Below are 11,235 nucleotides of genomic sequence, written 5' to 3'. Positions count from 1 at the left end.
AAAAACTACCACTCTGTTATTATCAATGTAGCTAAGGTTTATATTTATGCATGTAGTAATGGGAGTGTGGCTCAGTTGAGAGAATGTGGATCAACACCCTTTTTTTATGGGCCTCAAAGTCAAAACGCACAAAAATGACAACCATGATACACTAGTAGATGTAAAGTACTCCACAAATACCTATATAATTAGATAAGAGGTAGCATATCGAAAATATGAATTTCATTATTTTGGCCGTGTTGGAGAGCTTCAAATCCATTATGCATTGTAGGTAAATTGTGACTTTAAAAAAATGTAACCTTTATTTAACTAGGCAAGTCAGTTAAGAACAAATTCTTATTTACAATGACGGCCTACACCAGCCAAACCCTAACCAGGACAACTCTGGGACAATTGTGCGCCACCATATGGGACTCCCAATCACGGCCGCTTGTGATACAGCCTGGAGTCGAAACAGGGTCTGTGGTATCACAGAGATGTAGTGCCTTAGACCGCTGCGCCACTCGGGAGCCCGACTGATTGAATTATCTACACATAATAATCATAATAATCATTAGTTGTAGATCTGTCATTCGGGAGTCGCCCACTGTCGGCTGCAATATCGAACAAGTGCATAATATTGAAGTCTGGTCCAAAACAGAAAAAGGCGGAAATAGTCACGACACTTTCCCAGCGGATCACTTGAGCCACGTCTGAGTTGAAAGGTTAAACGCAGTTGCGCTCTCGCGAGATTCGTTGTATGTTTTCACAACAGAACATATTTTTATATTTTACGAAACGTTTTTCTAAAATATCCAAGCGCTGCATAGAATGCTGGCTACAGGAGCAGTAAGTACACAAACGATATTGCTAGCTTGCAAGCGTTATCTAGCTAGGTTAACAAGAGCTAACACAAGGCTTTTTTGCTTTTTTTGCTAGCACAAGGCCTGACTTTGGCCAGTAGATTTGCTATTAGCTACCTAATGCTAAACTTGTTACAAAGATGTTTCGACCCCCTCTTGTGGCAAACTGTTTGGATAATACTTGCATTTGAATGAGCTATTTATGGTAGCGAACGATTTGTGGGAATGTTACTGTATCCATGAAAGTAACGTGAATTTACATATTGTTGTTGACACTTGTTAGCTAGCGTTCGGTAGCCARCTAGCTACCTAGCTAACTCATTCATTCATGAAGGTGGCTAGAAACGCATTGCTAACCCTGTTGTTAACTGCATAATTCAAACACAATGTCAGTTTAGCTCAATGTGTCCACCTCTCCTGTAAAACAGGCTGTAACCACGGCTCTGGCCCAAGTGGATAGGGAAAAGATCTACCAGTGGATCAACGAGCTGTCCAGCCCAGAGACCCGCGAGAATGCCCTGCTTGAGCTCAGTAAAAAACGCGAGTCCGTGCCAGATTTGGCTCCAATGCTATGGCACTCCTGTGGGACTATAGCTGCTCTCCTGCAGGTAAGATTGTGGACAACACTCACTGGCTAGTCTCCAGCAGGATGGAGCATGGTTTTCCTCTGAGTGTGGCTCTAAACTTGATGATGACCCGCTTCATACTCTTTCAAAAATAGGAAATTGTCAACATCTACCCCTCAATAAACCCCCCAACCCTCACCGCTCACCAGTCCAACAGAGTATGCAACGCATTAGCACTTCTGCAGTGCGTGGCCTCTCATCCAGAGACAAGGTGGGTCCCTTGATTCCTCTCTCATCCTGATTGAATTGTACAGTGCACTTAACCAAAACAGTCAGTGTATTTTCTTCTATATCATGTGAAATGTGTAACTTAAGTACGGTTGTTTTTCACAGATCGGCATTTCTGGCAGCACACATTCCTCTATTCCTGTACCCCTTCTTACACACTGTCAGCAAAACACGACCATTTGAGTACCTCCGACTCACCAGCCTAGGAGTCATCGGTAAATATCCTTTATATCATTTTTGTGGTTCTATTGCTATGATGCCTTCTCTCTGTCTTTTCTTCTCTCTATCTCACTCTCTGATGTTGTCATTGCCTAAGTAATGAAATGATCCAATTACTTTGACAATACAGTATGTTTCTCTATAACTTGTTCCTGTTTGATTGGCAGGTGCCTTGGTCAAAACAGATGAGCAGGAAGTGATCAACTTCCTGTTGACGACAGAAATCATTCCCCTGTGCCTTCGCATAATGGAGTCTGGCAGTGAGCTTTCCAAAACGGTATCTCTCTCTCTGTAGCTCTCTCTCTCTGTAGCTCTCTCTCTCTCTGTAGCTCTCTCTCTCTCTGTAGCTCTCTCTCTGTAGCTCTCTCTCTCTCTCTGTAGCTCTCTCTCTCTGTAGCTCTCTCTGTTAGAGGTCAATCGATTATGATTTTTCAATGCCGATACCGATTATTGGAGGACCAAAAAAAGCCTATGCCGATTAATCGGACAATTTGTATTTTATTTATTTATTTGTAATAATGACAATTACAGCAATACTGAATGAACACTTTTATTTTAACTTAATATAATACATCAATAAAATCAATTTATCCTCAAATAAATAATGAAACATGTTCAATTTGGTTTAAATAATGCAAAAACAAAGTGTTGGAGAAGAAAGTAAAAGTGCAATATGTGCCATGTAAAAAAGCTAACGTTTAAGTTCCTTGCTCAGAACATGAGAACATATGAAAGCTGGTGGTTCCTTTTAACATGAGTCTTCAATATTCACAGGTAAGTTGTTTTAGGTTGTAGTTATTATAGGACTATTTCTCTCTATACCATTTGTATTTCATATACCTTTGACTATTGGATGTTCTTATGGGCACTATAGTATTGCCAGTGTAACAGTATAGCTTCGGTCCCTCTCCTGGGTTCGAACCAGGAACACATCGACAACAGCCACCCTCGATGCATTGTTACCCATCGCTCCACAAAAGCCATGGCCCTTGCAGAGCAAGGGGAACAACTACTTCAAGGTCTCAGAGCGAGTGACGTCACCCATTGAAACGCTATTAGCGCGCACCCCGCTAACTAGCTAGCCATTTCACATCGGTTACACCAGCCTAATCTCGGGAGTTGATAGCCTTGAAGTCATAAACAGCTCAATGCTTGAAGCACAGCGAAGAGCTGCTGGCAAATGCACGAAAGTGCTTATGAGCCTGTTGCTGCCTACCACCGCTCAGTCAAGATTGCTCTATCAAATCATAGACTTAATTATAACATAATAACACACAGAAATACGAGCCTTAGGTCATTAATATGGTCAAATCCGGAAACTATCATTTCGAAAACAAAATGTTAATTTTTTCAGTGAAATACGGAACCTTTCCGTATTTTATCTAACGGGTGGCATCACTAAGTCTAAATATTGCTGTTATATTATGTACAATTCTGGCAAATTTATTAGGAATAAATGGTCTTCACACAGTTCGCAACGAGCCAGGCGGCCCAAACTGCTGCATATACCCTGACTGCTTGCACGGAACGCAAGAGAAGTGACACAATTTCCCTAATTATAAGAAATTCGTGTTAGCAGGCAATATTAACTAAATATGCAGGTTTAAAAATATATACTTGTGTATTGATTTTAAAGAAAGGCATTGATGTTTATGGTTAGGTACACATTGGTGCAACGACAGTGCTTTTTTTGCGAATGCGCTTGTTAAATCATCACCCGTTTGGCGAAGTAGGCTGTGATTCGATGATAAATTAACAGGCACCGCATTGATTATATGCAACGCAGGACAAGCTAGCTAAACTAGTAATATCATCAACCATGTGTAGTTAACTAGTGATTATGTTAAGATTGATTGTTTTTTATAAGATAAGTTTAATGCTAGCTAGCAGCTTACCTTGGCTTCTTGCTGCACTCGCATCCAGTCTCCTCATGGAGTGCAATGTAATCGGCCATAATCGGTGTCCAAAAATGCCGATTACCGATTTGTTATGAAAACTTGAAATCGGCCCTAATTAATCGGCCATTCCGATTAATCAGTCAACCTCTACTCTCTGTAGCTCTGTCACTTTCTATTTCAATTCAAGGGGCTTTATTGGCATGGGAAACATATGTTAACATTGCCAAAGCAAGTGAAATAGATTATATACAAAAGTTAAATAATCAATAAAAATGAACAGTAAACATTGCACTCATAGAAGTTCCAAAACAATGAAGACATTACAAATGTCATATTATGTGTGTGTATATATACAGTGTTGTAACCATGTGCAAATGGTTAAAGTACAAAATGGAAAATAAATAAACATAAATATGGGTTGTATTTACAATGGTGTTTGTTCTTCACTGGTTGCCCTTTTCTTGTGGCAACAGGTCACAAATCTTGCTGCTGTGATGGCACACTGTGGTATTTCACCCGGTAGATAGGGGAGTTTATCAGAATCGGGTTTGTTTTCAAATTATTTGTGGATCTGTGTAATCTGTGGGAAATATGTGTCTCTAATATTTTCATATGTTTGGCAGGAGGTTAGGAAGTGCAGCTCAGTTTCCACCTCATTTTGTAAGCAATGTGCACATAGCCTGTCTTCTCTTGAGCCAGGTCTGCCTACGGCGGCCTTTCTCAATAGCAAGGCTATGCTCACTGAGTCTGTACATAGTCAAAGCTTTCCTTAAGTTTGGGTCAGTCACAGTGGTCAGGTATTCTGCCACTGTGTACTCTCTTTTTAGGGCCAAATAGCATTCTAGTTTCCTCTGTTTTTTTTGTTAATTACTTGACACATTGGAAAGAATTCTCTTTGTTTTCTCATGATTTGGTTGGGTCTAAATGTGTTGCTGGCCTGGGGCTCTGTGGGGTCTGTTTGTGTTTGTGAACAAGAGCCCCAGGACCAGCTTGCTTAGGGGACTCTTCTCCAGGTTAATCTCTCCTATAGGTAATGGCTTTGTTATGGAAGGTTTGGGAATCGCTTCCTTTTAGGTGGTTGTAGAATTGAACAGCTCTTTTCTGGATTTTGATAATTAGTGGGTATTGGCCTAAATCTGCTCTGAATGCATTTTTTGGTGTTTTACGTTGTACAAGGAGGATATTTTTGCAGAATTCTGCATGCAGTCTCATTTTGGTGTTTGTCCCATTTTTTTGTGAATTCTTGTTTGGTGAGCGGACCCCAGACCTCACAACCATAAAGGGCAATGGGTTCTATAACTGATTCAAGTATTTTTAGCCAGATCCTAATTGATATGTCAAATTTTACTTTCCTTTTGATGGCATACAATGCCCTTCTTGCCTTGTCTCTCAGATCGTTCACAGCTTTGTGTAAGTTACCTGTGGTGCTGATGTTTAGGCCAAGGTGTGTGTAGTTTTTTTTGTGTGTGTTCTAGGGCAACTGTGTCTAGATGGAATTTCTATTGTGGTCCTGGTGACTGCACCTTTTTTGGAACACCATTATTTTGGTCTTACTGAGATTTACTGTCATGGCCCAGGTCTGGCAGAATCTGTGCAGAAGATCTACGTGCTGCTGTAGGCCCTCCTTGGTTGGTGACAGAAGCACCAGATCATCAGCAAACAGTAGAAATTTGACTTCAGATTCTAGTAGGATGAGGCCGGGTGCTGCAGACTGTTCTAGTGCCCTCGCCAATTCGTTGATATATATGTTGAAAAGGGTGGGGCTTAAGCTGCATCCCTGTCTCACCCCATGATTTTTTTGTTGTTGTTGCCTATTTTAACTGTACACTTGTTGTTTGTGTACATGGATTTTATAATGTATGTTTTTCCCCCAACACCACTTTCCATCAATTTGTATAGCAGACCCTCATGCCAAGTTGAGTCGAAGGCAACAAAGCATGAGAAGACTTAGCCTTTTTTGGTTTGTTTGTTTGTGTATTAGGGTGATCAGTCCTTGGTTCCAAATATTGGGGAAGATACCAGAGCTAAGGATGATGTTAGAGTTTTAGTATAGCCAATTGGAATTTGTTGTCTGTATATTTTATCATTTCATTGAGGATACTATCAACACCACAGGCCTTTTTGGGTTGGAGGGTTTTTTATTTTGTTCTGTAGTTCATTCAAGGTAATTGGAGAATCCAGTGGGTTCTGGTAGTCTTTTAATAGTTGATTATAAGATTTGTATTTTATTATGTCTATGTTTTTGCGTTTGTTTTTGCTGTTCTTTGTTATAGAGCCAAATAGATTGTAGAAGTGTTTTACCCATACATCTCCATTTTGATAAGATAATTCTTTGTGTTGTTTGTTTAGCGTTTTACAATTTTCCCAGAAGTGGTTAGAGTCTTCAATTACGTTGAGCTGATTTCTCATGTGCTGTTCCTTCTTTTTCCGTAGTGTATTGCTGTATTGTTTTAGTGATTCACCATAGTGAAGGCGTAGACTCAGGTTTTCTGGGTCTCTATGTTTTTGGTTGGACAGGTTTCTCAATTTCTTTTAGGTTTTTGCATTCTTCATCAAACCATTTATCATTTTTAATTTTCTTAGGTTTTCTGTTTGAAATGTTTAGATTTGATAGGGAAGTTGAGAGGTCAAATATACTGTTTAGGTTTTCTACTGCCAGGTTTACACCTTCACTTTTCCAGTGAAACATTTTGTCCAGGAAATTGTCAAGAAGGGATTGAATTTGTTGTTGCCTAATTGTTTTTTGGTAGGTTTCCACACGTCTCCTTCCATCTATAGCATTTCTTAATATTATTCAGCTCCTTTGGCTTTGATGCCTCATGATTGAGCAAAGCTCTGTTCAAGTAGAGTATGATTTTGCTGTGATCTGTTAGGGGTGTCAGTGGACTGACTGTGAACGCTCTAAGAGACTCTGGGTTGAGGTCAGTGATAAAGTAGTTTACAGTACTACTGCCAAGAKATGAGCTATATGTGTACCTACCATAGGAGTCCCCTCAAAGCCTACCATTGACAATGTACGTACCCAGAGTCCAACAGAGCTGCAGAAGTTGTGACCCATTATTGTTGGTTATGTTGTCATAGTTGTTCCTAGGGGGGCATATGGGAGAGAGAATGCTTTCCCCTCCAGGTAGGTGTTTGTCCCCCTGTGTGCTGAGGGTGTCAGGTTCTTGTCCAGTTATGGCATTTAGGTCACCACAGACTAGTACATGTCCCTGGGCCTGGAAATTGTTGATCTCCCCCTCTAAGATGGAGAAGCTGTCATCGTTAAAGTATGGGGATTCTATTGGGGGTATATAGGAAGCACACATGAGGACATTTTATTAATTTCTAGCCAGATGTAAAATGTTCCTGTTTCGACAAGTTTAATAGAGAGGGTTAGGTGTGCTCTATACCAAATTAGCCTACCCCCTGAGTTTCTTCCCTGTTTCACACCTGGTTGTTTGGTGGATGGACCTTCCAGCTCTCCGTAGCCTAGAGGGCAACCAGTGGGTCCGTCTCTTTATACAATGTTTCTTGTATGATGACCGTCTCTCTCTCGCGCTGTCTCTGTCTCGCGCGCTCTCTCTCTGTGTCTCTCTAAAGATAAATGTATTTCAACTGGGGAAGTATGATAAATCGGTGAACATATCGGAATCGGACAATATTAGTTAAAATGCCAACATCGGCATCGGCCYGATGTCTAGTTTAACACCGGCGTTAAAAACCAATGTCAAAGCTACCGTGCACACCTATATAATGTAGGTACATGACGTAATAMCGCCACGTAAAATTTTGCGCTACACGGGCAACACAGCATTCCTAACCTAGCCCGCAATGTCTGCTGTGTGGATTGAGCAGTCAATTGAAAGACTAAGACAATTTCAGCGAGACAACTCAAAGGCGAAATCCATTAAAGCCAAGATAATGGAATGAATTGCCCTTGACAATCAACCGTTCTCTGCCGTGGGTGATGTTGGCTTTCGCCGACTGGTCGAGCACTGGTACACACTACCAAGTGCGCTATTTTTCAGATGTTGCCTTACCAGAGTTGCACAGCAATAGCGTCACTGCTATTAGCTTCACGACATACATACTATGTAATGCCGTTTGGGTTGTTGCGTGTCAAAAAAGATACAGTAGCACTGTCAAAGCTGTACAAAAAAAGTCTGCAAACACCGGCCACGAACGATGTGTTTACAATAGCGCGTTGGTAATAAAGCATAATTTGTTCGACTGCAACTTCTGGGGTAGCTAGCTTTAGCTTGGTACCTAGCTAGCACCAATACAACCAGCCTGAAAACAATGACCAGTAGAAACTACAGTCATTTTCATTATTCTTAGCAATGATTTAGGAATCCTTGTGAGTAAGTATTAGCTAGGTTGCCACTTGTTGAACGCCTATTGAAATTGAACTTCAGTTCATGAAAATAAATAGCTAGCCAGCTACTTAACCCAGTTTCCCAAAGCGAACGTTATAAGCAGCCAGCTCGCTTCATCTGGCTAGTGAGGCTCGACCGGACCGGGTTATGTGTTGTGAAGCTAGCCACAATAAGGATTAGGCACAATAGTGGCATTTGCAGTTTGCCTTCGAAATAAAAGTATGACATTGGCAGTGATGCAAATGAATATAAATAGTATTATGCCATACTGTTATTTTGAAGGCTAGCCGCAAAGTYCACTATTGTGGCTAATCCTTATTGTGGTTGGCTTCACATAGATGGGTCCGATCACCATTAATCAAATAAGAACTGTCTCATRAATTAATTATTTTAACTATAGCTACTGAAACAGATTATGTCATGCTATTTGACACGTCGAATAGTKTTATTTGACATGTATCTTTTTTGACACGCAAAGACCCAAACAGCGTTCCATAGAAATCCTGGTTGAGAATGAAACAAGTGAACAACGAAACAGCACAGCAAGTAAGTGAAAGAAATAGGTTTTGATTATGTTTTACTGGTAATAGGGATCTACGTAAATGCCACCAAAATAACTTTTTGGTCAGTGTGTGTGTGTGTGTGTAACCTTTTATTTAACTAGGCAAGTCCGTTAAGAACAAATTATTATTTACAATGACGGCCTAACCCGGACGACGCTGGGCCAATTGTGCGCCGGTCGGATGTGATACAGCCTGGCTTCGAACCAGGGATTGTAGTGACACCTCTTGCACTGAGATGCAGTGGCTTAGACTGCTGCGTCCATATATATATGTGTGTGTTAACTATTTAATTGTACTAGAATGCTTGAAAGGCTGCAACAATTTTTAATATCAGTTATCGGTATCGTTTTTTTTTTTTGCATGGAAAATATCAGGTATCGGTATCGGCCAAAAATGTCATATCGGTGCATCACTAATTTCAACCCTCATTTTTTTGTTCGACAGGTAGCAACTTTTATACTACAGAAAATCCTACTTGATGATACAGGGCTGGCATACATTTGCCAAACGTATGAACGCTTCTCCCATGTGGCSATGATACTTGTAAGTTCAAGGTTAACCAATATTCAAAATATTATACTTTTCCAGACATTGGTTGCATCCTGAATATTTTTTTAAATAATAAAAAATAAATGTTTTTTTTGTTGTCTCTTTCAGGGCAAAATGGTTCTTCAGCTCTCCAAAGAGCCCTCTGCTCGTCTTTTGAAACATGTTGTCCGCTGTTACCTACGCCTGTCAGACAACTCCAGGTATTGAAATCAACTCTTCGACCCGCTGTTGCTTGTCTCATTTAGCCTGCGTTCATTCCTTCAGTGTTTTTGAAGCAATTTTCCAGGAATGACTAAAAAAACATATTGGGGAAATGATGTTGGGAACTGAAAACAGTGGATGTGGTCATGGTCTTATCTTGATAGATAATAGATTCTGCTGATAGTGACTTACTCACTATCATAACTAACATGACTTTGTTTTTCTCACCTCTGCCCCCACACCAGAGCCCGAGAGGCCCTCCGTCAGTGTCTACCAGACCAGCTTAAAGACACCACGTTTGCCCAGGTCCTGAAGGACGACACCACCACCAAACGCTGGTTGGCACAGCTGGTGAAGAACCTACAGGAAGGCCAAGTCACAGACCCCAGGGGGATCCCTCTGCCCGCACAGTAGCTCTCCTCACTTCTACAGCAGGGTTGCACAATTATRGTAACTTTCCCATGATTCCCAGGTTTACGAAGACTTTCCTGGAATCCGTATGGAATAATCAGAAAATCTGGGAATTTTCCAAAATTGGATTTATGTAAAACCTGGGTATTTTGCCAACGTTACTGGAATTTTGCAACCCTACTTACCATGCAGCTGCACTGAGTGATACCCACCAGCAAGRACCCAGCTTCCAKAAACAGGAAAAAGGCACCAGTTTGAATGACAGACGGACTCATATAGGGCTGCATATTTTGTGAAGAAAGACTGTATTGAATGAAAGACCTCTACTCAGCYGTTTTCTTACAGTATCTTTCATTCAGATCAAACTGTCTGCCCTATCTCCAGAAGTATACGGATGCCTTTTCACTTGTCCTCCAAACTATTTGTTCTATATTTTTTTCTCAAGGACATTTTGGAGTCTTCACTAAGTGTTCTGAAATTGAAGTACACGACAGAATGAAATGTTACACCTCGACATATGCGATACTGTTTATGTGGCATATTTTCTCTTGTGTAATAACATATTACCAAGTAACTGCTTTGTAGTTACACGCATGTGTTATAGGATATACACATCTCAAATAGGCTCGTGTATGGAAATCAACTGAAATCAAGCTGCTTCTGTGTTGTGTATATTACAGAGGTTGCTGCAAGGTAAAAGTGTTGGCGTGCTTCAGTGTTAACAGATAAGGGACCCCCCCATTTGAGCCTTGGCCCTGTCTATCTATGTGAAACCTGARCTGCTGCAGTGTATTATTGATGCTCTGGAACCTGAGTGGAGACTCGGTCAGAAAAACAAGTTCATGTTCTCAGTGCTAAACTGTAGAGGTAACTCCGGCCTCAACACAGCCTTGTTCTCTGTCATTGGCAAAGCAGGTAGCCTAGTTGTTAGAGCGTTGGGCCAGTAACCGAAAGGTTGCTGGATCGAATCCCTGAGCTGACAAGGTATAAGTCTCTCATTCTGCCCGTGAACAAGGCAGTTWACCCACTGTTCCCTGGTAGGCTGTCATTGTAAATAAGAATTTGTTCTTTACTGACTTGCCTAGTTAAATAAAGGTTAAAAAAAACATTGAGTAATGCCTCTTCTCTTTAAACTCTCCTCCTCTGACCTGGCTTATTCATCATTATAAAAACACTAACCTGATGTGCCAAGTTTGAGTGTACTGCATCTTTGATGAGTAAGGTGTCTCCCTTTAGGTAATTGTCCCCTGTCTTTTGATAGCTTGAAGTTTATTTGTGTGTGTTCACTTGGGCTCATTGCAGCAGGTTGTCTTTATCTTGAACAAATCTCAAATAATTTC

General features: G+C 40.8%; 1 protein-coding gene across 1 annotated transcript; it reads left to right on the top strand.

Moving 5' to 3' along the window:
- The first annotated feature begins 494 nt into the window (after nucleotides 1-494).
- Nucleotides 495-11,007, top strand: LOC111970961 (CCR4-NOT transcription complex subunit 9). The gene is made up of 8 exons (XM_023997745.2): nucleotides 495-828; nucleotides 1,271-1,450; nucleotides 1,564-1,679; nucleotides 1,802-1,911; nucleotides 2,083-2,192; nucleotides 9,179-9,277; nucleotides 9,392-9,483; nucleotides 9,730-11,007. The coding sequence occupies exons 1-8, from the start codon at nucleotides 811-813 to the stop codon at nucleotides 9,896-9,898; spliced, it is 894 nt and encodes a 297-aa protein (XP_023853513.1). The 5' UTR covers nucleotides 495-810; the 3' UTR covers nucleotides 9,899-11,007.
- Nucleotides 11,008-11,235: the final 228 nt, after the last annotated feature.

This window comes from Salvelinus sp. IW2-2015, linkage group LG12 (genome assembly GCF_002910315.2).
Source record: "Salvelinus sp. IW2-2015 linkage group LG12, ASM291031v2, whole genome shotgun sequence".
In the NCBI taxonomy this organism is placed as follows: domain Eukaryota; kingdom Metazoa; phylum Chordata; class Actinopteri; order Salmoniformes; family Salmonidae; genus Salvelinus; species Salvelinus sp. IW2-2015.
The sequence above is the reverse complement of the archived record's forward strand: the minus strand, read 5'-3'. Positions and strand labels throughout refer to the sequence as shown.